The following is a 21,340-nucleotide window of genomic DNA, read 5'->3' as shown; positions in this document are numbered from 1 at the left end:
ATATCTCTTGGATTGTTTGATTATGTTTTTCTGTCTATTTAGTGCACTATTTGAGAACATAAAAATATTTCAAAAGTTGCCTAAACTCTCAAAAAGGCAAGCCTATAGGCTTTGAAAAATCTTAATTTTTGAGGCGCAATTTTCTTTTCAAAATCTTTTATTAATTCATCCAAAATATCTCTTGGATTGTTTGATTATGTTTTTCTGTCTATTTAGTGCACTATTTGAGAACATAAAAATATTTCAAAAGTTGCCTAAACTCTCAAAAAGGCAAGCCTATAGGCTTTGAAAAATCTTAATTTTTGGGGTGCAATTTTTCTTTTCAAAATCTTTGATTAATTCATCCAAAATGTCTCTTGGATTGTTTGATTATGTTTTTCAGTCTATTTAGTGCACTATTTGAGAACATAAAAAACATTTCGAAAGTTGCCTAAATTCTCAAAAAGGCAAGCCTATAGGCTTTGAAAAATCTTAATTTTTGAGATGCAATTTTTCTTTTCCAAATCTTTGATTAATTCATCCAAAACGTCTCTTGGATTGTTTGATTATGTTTTTCTGTCTATTTAGTGCACTATTTGAAAACATAAAAAAAATTTCAAAAGTTGCCTAATCTCTCGAAAAAGGCAAGCCTATAGGCTTTGGAAACCTTTATTTTTGAGGCGCAATTTTTCTTTTCAAAATCTTTTATTAATTCATCCAAAATATCTCTTGGATTGTTTGATTATGTTTTTCTGTCTATTTAGTGCACTATTTGAAAACATAAAAACATTTCAAAAGTTCCCTAAACTCTCAAAAAGGCAAGCCTATAGGCTTTGAAAAATCTTAATTTTTGAGGTGCAATTTTTCTTTTCAAAATCTTTGATTAATTCATCCAAAATGCCTCGTGGATTGTTTGATTATGTTTTTCAGTCTATTTAGTGCACTATTTGAGAACATAAAAACATTTAAAAAGTTGCCTAAACTCTCAAAAAGGCAAGCCTATAGGCTTTGGAAACCTTAATTTTTGAGGCGCAATTTTTCTTTTCAAAATCTTTGATTAATTCATCCAAAATATCTCTTGGATTGTTTGATTATGTTTTTCTGTCTATTTAGTGCACTATTTGAGAACATAAAAAAAATTTCAAAAGTTGCCTAATCTCTCGAAAAAGGCAAGCCTATAGGCTTTGGAAACCTTTATTTTTGAGGCGCAATTTTTTTTTCAAAATCTTTGATTAATTCATCCAAAATATCTCTTGGATTGTTTGATTATGTTTTTCTGTCTATTTAGTGCACTATTTGAAAACATAAAAAATATTTCAAAAGTTGCCTAAACTCTCAAAAAGGCAAGCCTATAGGCTTTGAAAAATCTTAATTTTTGAGGCGCAATTTTTCTTTTCAAAATCTTTGATTAATTCATCCAAAATGTCCCTTGGATTGTTTGATTATTCTTCAGTCTATTTAGTGCACTATTTGAGAATATAAAAACATTTCGAAAGTTGCCTAAACTCTCAAAAGGCAAGCATATAGGCTTTGGAAAACCACCATTTTTGAGATGCAATCTTTCTTCTAAAAAAGCGGTATTTTTGGTCGTAAATGTCTTTTGGTTTTGTATCGATACTTGAACATTAAAGTGACAGGCAATGAAACGGTGACCCTAACCAGACACATGTCAATGTCAGCTTATTTGGTCTGTTTAGACCAACCAGTGTTCTCTAACACCTGATATCATCGTAGAGTCTGCAGAAAAAATGACCCTGTCTGTCTAGATTAGGCCACTCTTTTATGGTGTTATGGTAAGATTTGTCGGTTAGATTATATTAGATTAGTTTAGATAAGTTGGTTAGATTAATTGAATAAGTTAACAGTCGAACAGCTCGACCTTGTTTACAAAATGGAGAAGCAGGTTGCTTCAGCTGCCATGGTTACATAGCACTGGTACTAAAAGGACGAAGAAATAAAAGGACAAAACGTAAAAATAGACAAAAGAATGGCTGAAACAACTTTCTGTGTTTGAGCTTTACCGAAGGAAAGGACTACTTGAACCAAATAAGCATTTAGCAAAGAACAATTCTGTTTCTTAATTTTTGTTGAACTTAGGCCGCACTAATTCAATGTTTTCTTTGAAATTATTGTAAACAGACTGAAACTATGCAGAACATTACAATTCTGTTAACTTAGAAGCGTGAAAAAGAAGTACCTTTCATTACCTTTCTGATAGCGTCTTTCGACATTCGCTGTATTTTGTCGAATTCGATAATGCTTTGTCTTTTCGTGCCCGGATAAATCAACGGCAATAGTTCAATAAATACAGTAGATTATCTAATTCCGAAGAATCATCAAACCAAGTCACATTTTGGTCGCCTTTAAAACCTTTCAAACACTATCGGTCCCCACCAAACCTTTAGACACTATCGACAGCTGGATGAAAAAAACTGGCACCGTGAAAAGTCCCGCTTTTGAATGGCAAATGCTGAAGCCCGTTGTTTTTTGTAAAGATGAGAAGGCCTAACAAAACATTGCAAGATATTTCTGATTTCAAAAATGAAATTCAACGTTTGTAACAAATAACTTAGAAAAAAATCTACCAAAAGCTATAAATAATTTGTTAATGAGCGAACATGGTGTTTGAAAAACGTTCCCCTTACAACAAATGCTAACACCTACCTACATTTTTTAAATTATAAATCAACAAATGCTAACACCTAACTTTAGTAATTTAAATTTAGATATCTGCAAATTGTTGGAAGTAGTTGATTATACATTGTTTTACTTAACATTAGATAGACCCATGTACACAGATTTGCAAACACTATTTGTGTTCGAATCCCGGCATTGGAAACTTGGTTGCGAATTCTCTTACTTGTTCACGGAGCTTGGTAATCTTGTCCCTAATTTCTGAATCTGAGACAACAGCTTCTTTGAATGCTTTCATCGAGTTTCCTGAAACAAGACAGAAAACAACAAACATGAATTTCTTCAAAGAAATTTAACGTGATGAAAAAATGATGGCAAATAACATCTCTAATAAATATAAAAATAATTGGATGCCAAAGATGCTGAAAATCGCCAAGCAATGTTCACACATAAACGCTTTTATTAAACTTAATCATTCTTGCAGAACCTTATCAGTAACCGTTGTTCTTTCTTTCTGCATTCTGAATGTTTCATTTTCATAAAAATCCAATCATCATCATCAGGTACCATCTTCTATCAGAAGGTTGGCAACCATGACCCTCCAACTATCCCAAAATCTGAGTTTTGGTTTGTTGTCATGGTCATAGATAAAATCCGATAGAACTTAAGAATAAATTGTCCATAAGTCTTTAATTTATCTGGTTTTAAAATGTCATCAAATCAAATTTGAAAGTCCGAGTAGGTATGCCACCCTTTCAAGATTTTTGCTTTGAGTTAAAAGTGCATCCTTGATATGAGTGAAGGTTGCAATGCAGTCAATCAGTGGATCTAATGCAATCGAAAACAAACAGTAAGAGATTTTAGATTGCTATGAAATGTTGAACACCCTCAATAAATGGATTTGATAACTTAGACTGGAAACAAAGAAATTGATGTAAATAATGATTGAGGTCGCATCCAATAGAGGTCACCCTACTGAGTTTTTGGAAAAAGGAGTAAAACGATTAACGATTTGTATAAGCGATTAAAACTTATAACAGTAGTGTTGACGGTTGTACGTTAGAAATCATTCGGTCTCGAGCGCGTGGCCACTGTCCACCAGTCACTCAAATGTGTATGCATTGGCAACACTGGGGAGAATGAAGGCAGCGAGGAAAGTAAATGGTCTCAAGGAATTATCTTCACTCATATATACTCTCCTATATATAAAACGAATACAGGACTCAACTGTCACTACGCTGTGAACCAGCTGTGAAGTTTTAAGGTTCAAATGGTACCTTACAGGTTCACTAAAATACTTTGAAAAGTGAACCTGAGACACTTACCCGTTTTTCGCTGGGCTTCCAGAGCGATTTCAACACCAACATCAAGAAAATCAACTACTTTGACAAAGTCTTGTTCCTTGAATTGACGTGACGTCAGAGCAGGTGTTCCTGGAATTAGGATTTCAAGCGTTTTCATTAGCAACAGACTTTTCGTTTAAATGATTGATTGAGTGACTGATCGATTGATTGTAGTGATTTAATGATCGATTTATTTTCAAGTTTTTAATTAATATGAGACTTATAGGGCCGTATCCGGTCATGACAGAAAGCCTTTGAGACCGGGGCACGTCTTACCTTCACAATACTCCGCTGCACCTGAACATTTTTTATAAAAATAAACGGTCATGTAAACAGCCTATCCTCCAGGATTTTTGAATTTCTCCAACAAAGCCTATTCAAAATATCGAATATTTTTATGATCAGCTCTGAACAGTAATAGATGCTAAGTGGTGTTACCTAATTTGACACTCAAAAGCGACACTCTTTACATTCAAAGATTGTGGTTGCTAAATTAAAATGCACGACATTTTGACACTTTGCCACGCAGATGACACCATGCAGATGACACTTTGGCACCTTCAACTTTGGTGCAAATGCAAAAATGGCCGTCTACATTAGCATTGACCTATCAAGGACATTGAACACGCATACAAAGACGATCTCAACATCATACCGTAAATCCTCGAATTAGTCCCCTGGGGGCTTATTTATTTTTTATATATTTGGACGGGGGCTTATTCGAGAGGGGGCTTATACGAGGGGGGGGGCTTATAAAATTATTGTAGAAAATAAGAAGACATTATTGAAAGACCTTGTTTATTTTAGTAGGGATTTCTTTATGAGCATTTAATCGGTACTACCAAAAGTACGAATTTGTCGTGGTAATTCAATAAAACGCCATAGGCAACCTTAGATGGCAAAAACCAATTCGAGAATATACGGTAGCAGTGGGGGCTTATTCGAGGGGGGGGGGGGCTATTGACAGTTTGTAGTTTTAGAGTGGGGGCTTATGCGAGGGGAGGGTATTTTCGAGGGGGGGAGGGGGCAATTCGAGGATTTACAGTAATCATGGGCTTGCAAAGACTTTCTCGCTAGGCATTTCTTGCGAAAACGCCCCCAATTTACAAAAACTTTGCATTCATCTTTATTGATACTGTGATAAAATTTCAATGACGATTTCTTCATTGCTACATCATTTCATATCAATCTGATAAAACGATTCGCAGCTCTTATTCTGGTCTAAGCCACGATCTCGAAATTTCTAGACCCAGCAAATCTAAATTCTTAGAATTTATTATTCTTAAAAAAATAAACACACAAAAATACAAATTGATTAAAATGAAGATCTTTCAATGCTGCAAGCTTCAAATTGTGAATTACTCTGATCGCATTACCATATGCCCGAGGCTTTACACACTTCATACAGTTTTACACCAAATCGGATGCAGTTCGCAAATCCACGATCAAACCTGTATGTTTACAAAATACCGTTTCCATATGATATCACGTAAGGACAGAACCGTGTACTCTGCCACGATTTAGCCCTTTCGTGGTTTCCATTGGCCGTGCAGCAGTGACTATACAGGATCCTATTGAGTTTTTTCGGTATTGCGAAATAACAAGTAAATGTGAGAAGAAGCGTCTTTCGATATGGAAACCAATTCAAATAATCTTCCCACCAAAATTCGAAATTATGAACTTTGAGCTTGGAACCATAAATTTTGTTTTCAAATTCTAGAATATGAGTTGGTCATTTCAACATGATTTTGCGTTTACAACTGCGACACATCGAAATGGAAATGTTCGCATTTATCAGCATGAATGGCCAAAACCACTCAAAAATTTAAAACTTTACATAAAATCAGAAAATCGACAAAACAAGTACGAAGGATACAAAAACACTGAATTACAAATAACATTAGACCTAAATAATGGACCTATTCTTTTGAGCATACGGGATAGTGAAGCATGGCCTATAATAAATCATTTCCTATGCCAGTTTGGAATTAACATAAATTAATGATGGCGCCCGTTACCCATACGGCATCCACTTGGGTTATCCTCATCAACATCATCTAAAATGCAGTATTCATCTAGAGTTACACCGGCTAGCTCCATAACAGTTGAAATCCTTCGACCATTTATACCCTATGGATCAAGAGGGGTATCCATCAGTAGCAATTCAAGAGGGGTATCCATCAGTCCCTCTTCGAAAGATTCCAAATAACTACTCTCTCCACTAAGTTTTCTTCTCTCCCTGGATACAGTAAAACAAAATACAGTAAAACTAAAAAAGCATGTCAGTTTAGTTACGCTTTTGGGTGTTCAACAGGTTGGTATTAGTTGCAACTTGAGTTTCGGTTATAGACTGTTAAGGGGTTAAAGGTTATAAGGTCAGTTTAGTCGGTTATAAGGTCAGTTTAGTCGGTTATAAGGTTGTGAACATGTAGTGTCCTAGCATTAAAATGGTTACACTGCTAGCAGTTTTGTGCATTGAAATTAAACATTTTGATGAGTACGTCACTAAGACCTACAAGGAAGATGTCTTTCACTGCAAATACAGAGACTGCAAGACTAGCCTCAAACAATAAACGTAAGCCATTGTTGGCAATGGCACAAATGCTTGTATAGTGTTTAAGGGGTATCAAATGAGCGAAAGCTCGAATAGTGCGAGAAACCAAGGAGGTAAAAGCATAATCGACACAGGTATTTGGCTTCACTTTCAATGATAAAATGGCAGCTCCAATTATCAGTTTATCCACACTCAGGGACTGACAGATGTTAAGACACTGCTGCTGGCACATTCAGAGAATGACAGCCAGAGAATGTGTCTGTAGGGTATGATCATAAAAGTTTAGAACAGAACGTAGCACACGAGAAAGGGATTTGATTGCTTCCCAGATTCTCAGTTGCCATGCGTCATACTACATCCGAAAAATGAACTACTACCCTAAGTAACTTAACGAAAAGTGAACAAGACTAACTGATGAAAGAAAAAGTTAGATAAAAAAACTGATGAAAAGGGTATCGATATGTACTACGCACTTGCCCTCTAGTTTGAAACTATTGTCGATACAAACTACTGTCTACCTTTGGGTGATACTGTGGCGAGGAAAAAAGGTTGGCTACGATTGTGAAAAAATATAATTTTTGTGCTGGCTTTGGCGTATGGATTTTGGCGTCTTGGTTTTGGTCAGCTGGTTTTGGTGCATGGATTTTGTTGCATTGCAGTAGTTTATGCAGTGATCGGTTCTGGTTTTGGTTCATTGCATAAGTTTATGCAGTGATTTTGGTGCACTTGAACTAGTACACTGGTTTTGGTGCAGTGGCTTTGATGCCTTGGTTTTGGTGCGCTGGATTTGGTGCAGTGGTTTCGATAGAATGACTTTGGTGCATGAATTTTGGTACATTGATTTTGAGGAAAGTGGTTTTTATCGATTGATTGTGATGCATTTATTTTGGTAAAGTGGTTTTGGTGCATTGAATCTGGTGCAGTGTTGTTTTGGTACTGGTTTTAATGGACTGCAACGGTGCACTGGTTTTGTTGCATTGATTTTGTTCCAATGATTCTGATGCAGTGGCTTTCGCAGTAGCTTTGGTGTGCTGTTTTATTGATATAATTGTGTTTGTTTGGTGAATTCAATTTTGTGCAGTGGTTTCGATGCATTGAAGTTGGTAAAGTTGTTTTGGTGCAGTGGTTTTTTGAAACTGATTTTGCTGCACTGTTATGGTGCATTGATTATAACGCGGTGTTATGGTGCATTGATTTTGGCTCGCTGGTGATGAGTTTAAGCCTTTAAAAAAATCATGGCGGCGCTAGTTCCTTGAGCAATGTGAACACTTAAGTAAAGAAAAGCAAGAATTGACGGTCCCTAGCAACTGCTCTCTAGCAACTACTTCTTAAGACTACTAAGATTCATGCAGAGATATAACGTAACTGTCAATTAATTTAACTGTTACACAAGCTGTAGAGATTTAGTGTATCGGATCCTAGCAGTGAAAACATATTGTATTGATTCGTTCGTCATCAAAGTCATCCATCAAAAATATTACTAAACTTAGGATCCTGGTTACAGATATATGCCTTGGTGAGTATTATTATGTATTTTTTAAAATTTACATTTTTATCAAGAATACTCAATTTTTATATTTTTATCATATATCATTCTATTTATATCTTTAATATTATTATTTTTATTATAAGTATGGTGATTGAAAATTCAAAACTTATCCAACAAATGATAATCATATTTCAGTTTGTAAATAATATTCTTATTATCTTATTATCAACATTGTTATCAAAATTTTATCTTGTGAGCTTTTTATAAATACGTTTCATGATGACACAATAGCTATGAAGTTTGTTTTTATTCGCAACATTTTCCAATTAGTTAACTAATTCATAGTAGAGTTAAGAGTCTATCATTAGGGTTATAGGGTTAAATCATTAGGATCATTTAGGTCTCGCGCATAGCTTTTAAATATAAGACACTAATGAACTGTTTATTTTCTTAGCTAGAAAAACAATAAAATCAAAAACAGACTTGATAAACTACTGTTGCAACGTTTCTCACAGGATCTCACACTTATCTTGGTTCCTTTGAAAACCCTATGTAGACCTTTTCGGAGACAAATAATTTATCACCTGACAATTTGATTTTCAAACAACCTTTTTGTGATAAAGAAATTAAAAATGGCTTTGAAAAATAGAAAACACAATCTGTGTTCCGACATTTTATACTCTGAAGAGTGTCAGACGAAACGCTTTAGTAACATGTTTCAAAATGTTTTCTTTTCTCAAAGCAATTTTTAAATCTTGGTTTTAGGTGTGCACATATATCACACCAGTGATAAAACAGCAAGCTGGCAGAATTCCTAAATAATGGTCTGATACTGCACCGAATTTGCATCAAAGATCTAATTGTTTTGTTTTTTATCCTTCAAAGCAACCTCAATATGAGCTTTCAACCGGACAAGAAATTTTTTGTTTTGCAGAATTGTGAAAGGCAAAATTTTATTCGCTTGTTTGGGTCCTGAGCTTCAATAAACTTGGCTACTTTTCGCCTTTGGTACCATATTTCTTGCTCAAATACTGCCAACCACACTCACTCAATTTTCCAAGCAAACAGGACCTTGGTACCTCATTTCATTAGAGGAACTGTTTCTGACAAAAAAATTCGGATCTCTGCAGCATTATCTCATAAAACAACTAACCTATTCTTAGGCCACCTGGTTTCATGGCACTAATGTCACCCGGGCACGTATTCTTATTCAATGTTATTAACGCCTCTTCCAAAACTCTTTCAACTCTGGCCCCATCAATGTTCTGGAATCAAAACAGAGTTATTAAATCGATCAAAATAGCAGCATTACCAAAACGGAAAAAAGTCGCTTTCCAATTCTTTGAATAGCGAACACCTTCATCAGTTTGCTTGAATCGACAAGGATGATCCATCAGCTTGGGTGAGAAATCACTTACCCGATGCAATTTAGATACAACTTTTTATTCTGAAGGCTGTGGTATAAACAGTTATTCATTATGTACCTTGGAAGGCTTACAGCTGTTATTTTAGAAAGGTAAAACACCTTGTGAGTAATCATTTAAGTAATTTGTGTGTGTGTGTGAACATTTAGATTGGAAACTTAGCGTTGAGAAAAAGTCAGATCAACTTACATTAGGCAAAAATGATTGCACTCTAAAGGCAAAACATCATGGAAGCAGTGTGGGTGCATAGATTTTAAAAGTCGCAATATATGAAAGATCAATTCAAGTGTTTGTGCGTGGATAGAATTTACGTTTCTTGATAATCGATAGTTTATAACAGGATCGGTGCCTGAAGATGTTTGTAGAATGTTAGCTGGTCTCTTGTTTATACATCACCAAAGGTACCCTTCTAAGTCATGTTGGTAAAATATTACTAATGCGTGCTGTTTAACGAGTCAAAATTACTCCATTAGTGTGTCGTTTTTATTGGTTCTGTTAGCATGTTAACCAAGAATTATGATGATCAAATCTTTTTACCTTTGGTCGTAGATCAACCAGAACTAAATGCACCTCCGTATCACCTGAAACAAAGGGCAGTTTCTTGAAAGAGAGAGCCATTATGCAGTGAAATACACATATAATACACAAATACGGAATAAAGTGCTGAACTGAATTCGGGTTGGAGAGGTGATTCATTTTCAATCAAAAAGCGTTTCATGAATACAAGGAGGCCCTTGAATGATAGCAGATTGTATTACATCTGACCAAGTCAATTTGTTAAAATATTAGTTATGTTATTATTATTACTACTAGGCTGTAACAAAAAGATAAGAAATCTCACGCAAGCAAACTCGCGCTCAAACGACAAAGACAAACTGTTTGGAACTTACCAGAAACGATTTTATACCCTCTTTCTACCAAGGTATTTGCCATCACTTTTGCATTCTTTAAAACTTGTCGTTGGTATTCAACAAAATCAGGTGACATTGTCTACAAAGAAATTGCAACTTTAAATAACAACAGTTTATATACTTTTTTTCGTTGTGTCCCCAATTAGTTTGCAAGCTAAATATTTTTTGACACATTAATAAAGTTTTTGATTGATTGATTGATTGATTGATTGATTGATTGATTGATTGATTGATTGATTGATTGATTGATTGATTGATTGATTGATTGATTGATTGATTGATTGAACAAGCAAGCTGCGCGTCTTCCTCGTACGTATTCCCTTTCAAAATAGTTCCCATTTTAATTTTCAAAAGTGTCTATGATCAAGATCTACGAAAAATCTCCAGCAAATGTAGCGGACATATATACTATTTAGTTGGCCCAAGTATGGATATAGGGTAAATAAAGAAGATCTATGTTGAAAACAAGATGAATCAATCAATCGGGAGTTTGTTAGGGGTAACTTACTGCCTGGGGGTAACTTACTACCGTATTTTGCTAAAGTAGTCAGCAGTCAAAAATGTCAACATATCGAATACTATTCCAGCCCTGATAAATCTTCCCAAAGCTGTTTCGCAACAAAACCACATTCACTGTTCTCGGACTCCTTTTCAATTTCTTGCTGTTGCAATTTTTCGATATCCGCTCTCCATTTAAGGTCCTTGATGCTATCAAACAACAAATTTTGTAGCGACAAATAATGCTTCAAAGTCTATGACCTTAAGCGGGGCTTGCCTTCAAAAAAAGGTTTAGTTGAATAGTATGGCCTGCCTATGTCAAAAATTCAGCTGTATGGCAAGAGGTGCCACACGCTCACAAGATTAGTAGAGTAAAATGATAGAGATCTACTTTCACCTGCTTCAGTCCCACTCCAACAGCAGCCATTGAATGATTGTGGGGTCCACCTTGTAACCCAGGAAAGACAGCACTGTTGATTTTATTTTCCAAATCATACATGATTTCTAAAATTAAAAAAAAGCATCTTAGATACAGAAACTTATGCATTCAGGCTTTCCCACTAGGAAGAGTCCTCTGTTAAGAGAATCCCTGCGTATCAATTCTTCTTTGCAATATTTGAAGTTTTTAAGGCATTGAAACGAGTAAAAGTGGCTTACGGCCACTCAACCACAAGCAGTTAACCAATCAAATTTCGCACAGAAAAACATGTGAACAGTTGCCGCCTTTCTGCAAATTGGTGAAATCCTAGAGCAGCGCGCAGTGGTTTCACGTGAGCAGTTTCCGATTCCTTTTTTGTGCGCGTGCTCTGATCAATTTGGCCTGAGCTTTTTTGGATTCACTGTACTTATGCATGTCAGTTTAAGTATGAGTATAAGTATAAGTTGTTCCTTTAAACAAAAGTTTAAGTTCTAGCTTAAACTTAAACTTAAACGTGAAAACTTAACAATTTTTTGGCAAATACGAAAAAAACCAAACAGACTTTTGGTACCGCAAAGTTTTTAAGACAGCACGGAAAAGCGGAAATTTAGCATAATCAGGTACTTTTCGTGTCAGACATCCCTCAACAGTAAAAAACTTGCCTTTTCCTTTTTTATTCACGCTTCTTAAACCCCTTCTGAAGAATATAAGCGAATGCCTAGAAAAGAAGTGGACATCACTCAAGAGCTGAAAACTTTAAGAAGAACATAAAATACGTATCTAACCTAAAATATGCAATCTTATGTTGGCTATCAAAGTCTGTTTCTGTACATACATGCTAAGAATGTTTGTAAGCTATCACCTTGTTCAAAACAATGCAAAAAATACACTGGGATATCATTTTCGTCACCTCTCTTGGGTATTGTCTTGGAATTAGGAATGCTTGTTTTGGCCCAAATAACGACAAAGATTATGCCATAGAAATGTTTAAGATACACTAAATTCATTCGCAAATAGAAAAAACAGGAAAACTTGTCATCAAAACCTATGAAGGTTGCTGCATAGAATAAGTATGACAAAAATAGCATGCGGTGAATCCTATATTCAGGGTCCCTGCTCTTTTAACCGGTCGACACTAATTTTCAACTTGCGTTCACCTCAGCACAGTGAAACCCCTCTTTTATTAGTACCTCTCTATGTGACAATCCAGATACTTTAGAGATGAAGATCGATCACTTTACAAGAGGGTAGCGAAACATACAAAGTCGAAACATTTTAACTCTTTCTTAAACTTATCTTACATCTTCATCACTCTTTAAACAATTTATCATTTCGCCGTAAGTAGAGGACCATTCGTGGGTTTCAGCAAATATTGAGCCAAACGGGGTTAGAACAAAGGTAAGACAAGGGTAATAAAATTTCTTCAAAACGTCAAATGCAATGTAGTCACTTACCTAACAGCACGTAGACTTTTGTGAGTCGTTGTTGAAACCACGTCAGCATAATCAAAGGGACTTGGAATGACCTAAAAAGTTTTGGCGAAACGTTTTTACGAATTCTAACTTGCAAAGGTATTGTATTTAATAGATTTGTGTAGGATAACAATTGCTTAAATTCAAATTGAGGGGCACTATAAGTATCTTTATTTGGCTTCTTTGCCCTGAAAAAGCAATGCATTTCAACGAATTAATTTTATTGCACTTCCTTTTGAAACATCTTTTTGCAATTTCTTAATATCAATGTTCCTTTTAATTCAATTTCTCCTTTCTTGTAGTAGCAACAAACAAAGCTTCAAAACTCACAACCGTAAGCAGAATTTTTCTGCAAATGAAAATTGCAGATTTAGATGAAAGGAATTGAACAAATTCTATTCCTAAAAAGTTAATTCGAATTTATTCTGAAGAGGGCTTTCGACTTTTGATTATACCTCATACACGGTGAAATTCAGTTGAGCTGGATGTGTCGAATCTGACAAAGTTTGACTGTGTAAGAGTCAAAGTGACAAAAAAGGGCTTTAAAGTGACAAAATAGTTAAACGTACCCCTGCAGCAACTAATCCACTGATGTGAGCCATGTCAGCCAAAAGGTAAGCATTTACTTTTGTAGCAATCTAAACAACAAATGATACATCATTGCATGCTAAAAATCCAAGACTTAACTACAGATATAAGACGAGCCTGTCATTTTGTATTGTCAATACGAGACGTGATGTTCAATAAGAGACTTCTGTAAAGGAAGTACCAACACACTGCAACTCATTGACAAGGAGTGAAGAAGTTGTCCAGGTTCCACGCAATCCTCCGCAGCGATATAATTTCAGATAGATTCTTGTTTGAACATTCAATTCAATACAGTATATCTGTGGATGCCTTCTGTGATTATTTTAAGTAAAACTAGAGGCAAATCAATATCTGCTACTTTGGATGTAACTGGTTCAGGCCTAAGTTAGCAGATAACAACGATAAACAAATAAAATTAACTGACATAGCAAGCAACGTTAGAAAAATTATAAGAACCTCTTTCATCCTTTGATAGTCAATTAATCTTGAATATGCACTAGTGCCTGCAATTAATATCTTCGGCCTAAACAGAGTTGCAAGTTCCTCACATTTGTCGTAATCTATGATTCCAGTTTCTTCCTAAAATGTAGAGAGGGTTTTGAAAATAATAAATCATATATTAAATCTTAGAATTCGGGATACAAAATACCTTCTTGGTTGCATTATTTTGAATCTTAATCTGCTGATTATCCTGAGAATGGTTGTAAATAGAACATCATTACAAAGACAAAACCCTCCTGGAGTTTACGTTTAGCATTCGGTAAACTAATTTTTAGTGATCATATCATGGTGGCAAATTTTATGTCTAACATAGGAATGACACTATGGTGCCCTTTGGTATTAAGATCAGGAAAACCAGATCAGTACTTTTCAAAGATTGCTATTAGCGCTACTAGCCTACGTGGCAATTATCCGATGGCATATCAAGGATGCAAAAAATAAGGGAAAACACTTACATCATTATCTTACATCAAACCTTAAATAAAAATATTATGGAGTTAAAGAAAGCTAGTGTTTTTAACAGGAGAAAATTTTCAGGGACCACAGTCTAACGGCTATATCTCTAATTTCAAGAACATCATGATCCGATTTTTCTGCTAAATTAATGAGCTCTCCTCAGTTATTTGGCTTTAATTAGCAGAAAGGGCCGTTCATTATAGTATCGAAATGCTTATTTACCTGCCACCTTCTAAAGAAATTTCTTAAGCACCCTTTGCAGGACAGAAATTCAAGATGATACAAAAAGCGGAAACTTTGCGGGTCTCGAAAAATTACTTCTTATCTGATACTTAAAAGTATGAAACTTCAGAAAACGGCCAAATACAGAACCCAAAAGGGAATTAATCTTTTCTCTAGCCTTTCAAAACAGTCTTAAAACAACATTGAAAGCAAGAATGGTCTTGGTGTAGTAACTTGGTAGTTTTTGTATTGACCTTCCTCTTAACCCTTTAGGCGTTCGGTCTTCTGGGCAAGGGACAAAAAGTTAAACAAAATTTTTATCTCGTTGCAGACAGAAAATGATTTAAGAGGATGAACGGCAATAGAAGTTGAAGAACTTTTGTTTGAATTTGGATACCATATTTTGTTTTGGCAAGAATGGAACTAAAAAGTTAAGTGCCTAGAACTTATGAATGCGCATTCATTAAAAAAAATCGAGTGAAATCCATACTTTTTAAAATTAAACAAGTTGTCTATGGTGTGTGTCTTTTTTACGAGGTGCTTGTTACCGGCAGCCACTTATTGACAAAAATGAGAACTTTCATTGTAAGTCTGTGTTTGCAGTTAATTTTTACTTGGTAAAACACGGCGATACTTGACAATGAAATAATAATATCGATATGAATAACTTACGTCCAGTCGATATGGCATTGACTCAAAATATTTAGACGTTGCTGATACTCGCTTTGTGTCCGTCATATATCCATGAGACAAGCTTAAAAAAATTCAAGCAACTGATGAAGAAGAAGCAGTATAAACTTTGAAAGTCTTGACAATTTAACTCCACGCAATCTAAAACTCACACTCTTGTAATTACAATAAAAAGTACACTCGAAACAAAATTGTTGCAAAAAGCAGATTACTAGCAAAAGACCTTATAAAAATGAATAAAAAATGTGAATCCTGAAAAGTTGGCCCTTTAAGAAAGGTAAGGAGATGGCTTAGAGTTAGTTGATGTCTAGCTTATTCAGGGTACAACTTTTGAATTGAGTAATAATAATAATAATAATAATAGCAGTAATAAAAATAATAATAATAACAATGAAATCAAGACCAGTTTCTCCACAGAGTAGCTCTTCACCTGGTCGCTAACAACTACATTATTTGTTTAAAAATTAGAATTATTTACAATATAAAAGGTAATTAATTAAGAAAAGAAATAAAAAAATTCATTTCAAACTGAAGTTGTACTAGCAGTCTTTTCCTTGAATCTGAATATATAATATTGTGCGTTTGCTTCGAAAATTCGCTTGTAGTCTTAGCTGTCCTGATTTCTGCTGGCAGTCTATTAAAAGGATCTGCTGCATCGTTCCTGAATGTTAGAAGCAGGTGATGACGCAATAAAAGGCACACAACTAGATCTTAAGTTTCTGGCATTTTCTTGCAGTGATATGTCAATATATTTTGGCTTTCAGTCATCATGAACGTACTTATGAGAAAATTTCAGTAGATACCAATCTCTGCGCTCTTTCATTGGCAACCGGCCAAGTGTAAGCTAACAAAATCCAATAGGAAGTGAAAATCAGTTCAAATCAAGAAAAGTCTAACTTATTGAAATTCTGAGTTATCCAGGTTATAACTTACAGGATTCAACAGTGCCTGTATTTGTTGACAGTCGTCATTGAACATCGCAATTTCTCCAGCCACTGGGCTGAGGCATGGGTCAGTGACAAACTAGGTATCATGCAATGCATGGATAGTAAGCCTTGTTAGTGACAAACTAGGTATCATTCAATTTAGGGATGGTAAGCGTTCTTCACTTAGAGACAGCCTTGTCATCTTTGGTGTCCTAGCAACTATGGTGAACCAAAAGGGACTGAGCCAACATGAAAAGGTGTTCACATCAGAGTACCAATTCTTAAGGATGAAGGGCAGCTAAAAACCTACTCCCATGTCAGATTTGGTCTGCAGCCTGCAAGTGTTTGATCCCTTTATGGATGTAACAGCAGCACTAGAGAACAATGTCAGTTTTTTCAGTTTTCTTTTCTCTGGACACTAACATTGAAAGAAAACTAGATGAATGTCCACAGTGCAATGTCACTAGTGAATGTCGCTTGAAAGCAACAAAGCTTTGTCCTAAATCCATTAAGGGCAACTAAGTCAAATACTGTTTTCTTCAAAGGTAGTAAACATCAACCCAATCATTTGCATTTGCTTCCTCAATTATCCCGAGCCCCATAAAGCACAACTTTCTTATTGCATTTGCTATTGCTTGTCCTGATAAAGAATCTGTGGTTTCAAACATTCAAGTACAATAGTAGCATTTCAAGCAGCTGTGCCAAACTAAAATTTTAAAGAATTTCGGCTTCTCAAAAGCCAAGCACGATCCAGTGAGATCTGACCTCCTGTAAAACTCAATATTTTAATTAAGAGGATTCAGGTGTTAAAAAGCCTTGATTTAGCCTTGAACTGAGTGAAGCTGAAGAGGAGTATCACATGCATAGGATGAAAATTGTTAACAAATGGCCACCATTTTCTAGCCTTTACAATTCAATAAAAAACAACTAAAGCTTGTAAAACTGGATTCAACAAACTTTTTACAACACATGATATCTAACATGACATTTAAAGGCACTATTATTCTATCAAAAGAAGGCTACTCACTGTCCACCATGAGGAAGGTCTAGCCCCATTATCCGATCATGAGGGTTCAGTAATGCAGTGTAGATTGCAAAATTAGCAGGAGCACCTGGAAAAGAAATTAAGTATGGATTTAGAATACTGAAGCAAAAAATCTAGGTTTATCAAATCAGACCATATTGTGACAGATTTGAGCAAAAAACAGACCTTAATTTGTTGGAATGTTCTTTAACCCAAGTTATGACACTCGATGATCTTTTCATATTTTTTTGGAAAATTGAACATCCTCGAAACATGAAGACGAACATCCCAAAAAGAGTTTGACAAAATATGGCCTAAGTACCTGAGAAAACCTGTACATTGACTCCCCATTGTGCAGGATCCAATCTGTATGCATCCAAAGCTCTTTTTTGCACAAGAAGCTCTATTTGATCAATGTATTCATTTCCCCCATAATATCTGCAAAAAGGATGCACATAAATCAAAAATATTTTCTCATATGAGAGAATGTATCCAAACTTTATTCATATTTTGTTTTAAACCAAACAGTGATTAAGTTATCAGCTTTTTGGTTCTCTTTATTTTGGATGAAATACCTTAAGGTAGAGCACTGATTTTCAAGGGGAACCTGTCTGCAATAAGTATGGGACTATAAATATATTCATGGACAAATTTGAATTGATAACGCTAAATGAAGTTCAAAAGTATTGAAAAAAGGTCAAGTTCACAACAAATACCCTCAACATCTAAGTTGACATACATTTGAAATTAAAGTTGGACATCTTTATGTTGACTTGTGATGAGACAACTGACCTTATATGAAAATTAGTGATCTATCACGCTGAGTGACCTTTTATAAAAAACCTTTGAATATGTTTATTTAGCAATTTAATAGAACAAAGTTACACTTGAGCAAAAATAAAATATGTGTTTATCAATAAAACCAACACGATAAATTAGTTTCTTTTAACATTTGACAGAAAGGGAAATATTAAATCATTCTGTGGTATAGAATGACAAAGTCAACTAGAATAAAAAAGAACTGAAACATACCTAGCTCCAGGATAACCTTCAGAGTATTTATTATTCAAACATGTTCCAAGTGTTTCTAAAGCTGCTCTACTACAAAAATTCTACAAAACAAAACATTGATTGTATGTCAACATCTGTATAAAATGTATATCAGTGAAAGTTAGAATTGAGATACAGAATATTTCATTTGGTAAAAACTACTAGCCATGGAACAGGCTGTTCCATGAAACCAGGCCTTTAGCCATTTCAATCCAAATGATCACAGGCTACAAGGCAAAATTACTTCAAAATGGACCAGCTTAAAATATAGATACTCAACACCGTAGGTATAGAAACAAGCATTACACATAAGGTTGCTTAGTTTAAGAGAGTTCCATGGAGAGCCAGAGAAGGTGGCTTAACAGACAAATTCAAATAATATTTTCCACACCATTATTAACAATTAATATATATATATTATATATTAGCATAAATTTATAAAATATAAAACCTCTGAAGCAATAAGCTCAAGTCCTTCAACTTGTCTTCTTTTTTCCAGTTTTATCAGTTCATACATTTCAGGGTCATCTTCTTGAAGAGTTTCGTTGCCTGTCCAGACACATCTCTGACTGCATTGTTTCAGCAAAGATATTGGGTTGGAAACACAAACACCAGGTATTTTACAAAGCTATAAGATAAAGATAAGATGGGCTATCAATTTACACTTGACACCCTACACAAGACTATTGTAAGGTGAAAGAAAGGAGTGAACAAGAGCATCAATCCAATCTCTGGCATGAAAAGTACCACTTTGTTTGCAAAGCTGTAAAAAGTAAAAGAGGGTTTCGCCACAAATGGATTTTAAATTCCCAGCATCCTGCAGTATCAAAAGTTGTTGAAGTTTGTCATGAAAAATTGAACTGGTTGAAAAGACTCGTAGTTGTAAGGTCTTTTTAACACAATTTATCATCAACACAAGATTTAAAAAAAGGTAAACTCCTAGCTACTGGCTGCAAAATAGGCTATAAATGCATAGAAACTTTCATTATTTCCTCTCCTTTGTCGTTATTTCTTATCCTTTATCAAAATGCCCATGGCAAGACTTAAACTTTCACCTCAGGGCAGCGCAGAAACAGGTTTGACTTTTCGTAAATAAAATGCTCTGTTTTTTGTAGAACACGTTGAGAAAAACTTAAATACTAACAACTAGTAACTAATTTCGTTTTATAAGGTTCTCCCACTGCCAGTGTAGTTGTACAAGTACAGAAAGCAATGTACGGTTATATAACAAACAACCAAAACAGGTTTATAGTCAAAACAAACGAGTTAATCTTCTTTTTCATCCAATGTCATCTACAATAGTTTCAATATTTATGCTATTAAATTGTATTTTGTGTAATTTTGAAATTAAATGAACTGAACTGAATATTCGAAAATTTCCTATAGCTGGTAAAAACGCAGAGTTAATCTACCAATTAAAATAATGACTTTCTTCTACAGCCCGCTTCAAATGGGCCTAATCCACTCTTTTGTCGCTTACGGCGAAAATTTTCTACAAAGAACTCAAAAAAGAGCCTTAAATACTTTTTAAAAGTTGTGGATGATTACTTAATGAAAAATTTGATTAATTGTTCGGAGCAAAAATACCTTTCTCAACGCATATCTTGTCCTGGAGAACATTTCTTTTCCAAGCTATCTGTCTACAAGACCTTCGTGGTCATAAATTGAACCTCCGTATCGCAATGGACCACAGGTTATTGCATCAACCATTGACCTTTGACACGTGTTTTATCAATAACCTCGTTCCACAAATTCCGCAGAGGGGGGCTCAAAAGTAAGAAGGGCTTATCAAAATTTGCAGTAAAAAATGTTTTAGAAATTACATTGCTCAGTTTTTCTTATAAAAATATCGTACAAATGTTCTCAAAAACTTTGCCAGCAGCTTCAAAGTTTTATTAATAAACTATAAGGTCTTAATCTTCACATGAATCACCAGGATCAATTGATAACCCTGAGACAACTTCTAAACAAATTTCGACAGACTTCTAAGATATTCAGGTAAGTTTTCATTGGCTGCATTTAATGAGTAACAAACATGGTACAGAACTTTCAACGGGGCAGAAAAAAACAAAAAATTGGGTGGGTACCCCGCTTTGATGTAAAATCACGTACTAATATGTCAATAACGATGGCCCTACAGCGGGAGTCAATGGAGGCAATGCCATAATTTTTAAAGATAAACTTATTTACTGTTTGCTAGCCTAAATGGGAACTGTATTAAAGGGAGTAACACATAAGAGACACTGACACTTTTCATGCAAGTACCCAAGAAAATACGCTGTTGGAAACGAGGCAAAAGGGGCATGGTCTCACTGGTCACGCCCATAAACCTTCCACTCTACAGTTGCTGGCACCACCACTGCATGGTATACAGTTTTTTGAGCCAACATTAAAATATAAACATGTCAAAAGCCTTTAGGAAATTCACCTAACGTTTCCTCCATTGTACATGTATGCGGACGATACCAGTGTCACCTGTTCTGCCGAAGATATCTACAATCTCTGTAATGATCTAAAAGCTGAGATCGACAATATTGCAGAATGGTTACGTCAGAATAAGCTTAGTTTGAATACTGAAAAAACAGAATATATGGTTATTGGTCATAAACGACAAACCAACTGTATCCTTGGCCCACTAGAAGTAAATGTAAATGGAGAGCCAATCAAACGAGCTCAAAGGGTAAAATACCTAGGAATTACGGTCGACGAAAACCTGACATGGAATGAGCAATATAAAAACCTTAAAGGTAAAATAAAGAATGCACTCTCGTCCCTGTGGAAACTAAAGAACATACTCCTGCAATCGAAACTGGATCGGGTCTATAAGACGCTGCTCGAGAGCCATTTGAGATACAGCGATGAGCTATGGGGCAAATTGTCAAACACAAAGCTCGATCATCTTCAGCGTTTACAAAACAGAGCGCGCACGCTTATAGAAGGCTAAAGATTAAAGGACGGGTGGAGCTGCAATTGGCTTTCGATCTCAAATTTGATTAAATTTGACAGGACAGTAATGATCTACAAAATAATAAATGGTCTCTGCCCTGACAATTTGAAAGGAAGACTTGTCACAAGATCCCAAATATCTAACTATTCAATAAGAAATTGCCTTCACCTAGACATCCCAAGGCAAATCCTAGAATTCTCCAAAAGGAGTTTTT

General features: G+C 35.1%; 1 protein-coding gene across 4 annotated transcripts; it reads right to left on the bottom strand.

The window, feature by feature from the left end:
* Positions 1-2,503: 2,503 nt before the first annotated feature.
* LOC135682025 (serine hydroxymethyltransferase, mitochondrial) lies at positions 2,504-19,906 on the bottom strand. Of its 4 annotated transcripts, none has more exons than XM_065196724.2 (16): positions 19,767-19,906; positions 18,631-18,807; positions 18,162-18,241; positions 17,452-17,567; positions 17,133-17,217; positions 15,162-15,243; positions 13,767-13,889; positions 13,292-13,360; positions 12,705-12,775; positions 11,913-11,968; positions 11,230-11,336; positions 10,314-10,413; positions 9,961-10,004; positions 9,153-9,264; positions 3,939-4,046; positions 2,504-2,919 (listed from the first exon to the last, which is right to left on the bottom strand). In XM_065196724.2, exons 1-16 carry the CDS (start codon positions 19,797-19,799, stop codon positions 2,789-2,791), a joined length of 1,494 nt encoding a protein of 497 aa, XP_065052796.1. In that variant the 5' UTR covers positions 19,800-19,906; the 3' UTR covers positions 2,504-2,788. The 4 variants fall into 4 exon arrangements, 3 of the variants coding, with proteins under 3 accessions (XP_065052796.1, XP_065052797.1, XP_065052798.1); XM_065196725.2 differs by lacking the exon at positions 9,153-9,264 and adding an exon at positions 5,975-6,086; XR_016144696.1 differs by lacking the exon at positions 2,504-2,919 and adding an exon at positions 5,975-6,086.
* Positions 19,907-21,340: the final 1,434 nt, after the last annotated feature.

The sequence above is a fragment of the Rhopilema esculentum genome, chromosome 16 (assembly GCF_057945365.1).
Source record: "Rhopilema esculentum isolate cy_ngs chromosome 16, ASM5794536v1, whole genome shotgun sequence".
Lineage (NCBI taxonomy): Eukaryota > Metazoa > Cnidaria > Scyphozoa > Rhizostomeae > Rhizostomatidae > Rhopilema > Rhopilema esculentum.
This window is presented reverse-complemented; position numbering and strand designations above follow the sequence as displayed.

Excerpts from the sequence above, each read along its gene's own strand:
- LOC135682025 (XM_065196724.2), bottom strand. The coding sequence starts at position 19,799 with ATGTTCTCCAGGACAAGATATGCGTTGAGAAAG. Across the intron at positions 9,265-9,960 it reads TGGTTGATCTACGACCAAAG|AACATTGATGGGGCCAGAGT; the intron begins GTAAAAAGATTT and ends TTTTGATTCCAG. Across the intron at positions 2,920-3,938 it reads GGAAGCCCAGCGAAAAACGG|GAAACTCGATGAAAGCATTC; the intron begins GTAAGTGTCTCA and ends GTCTTGTTTCAG.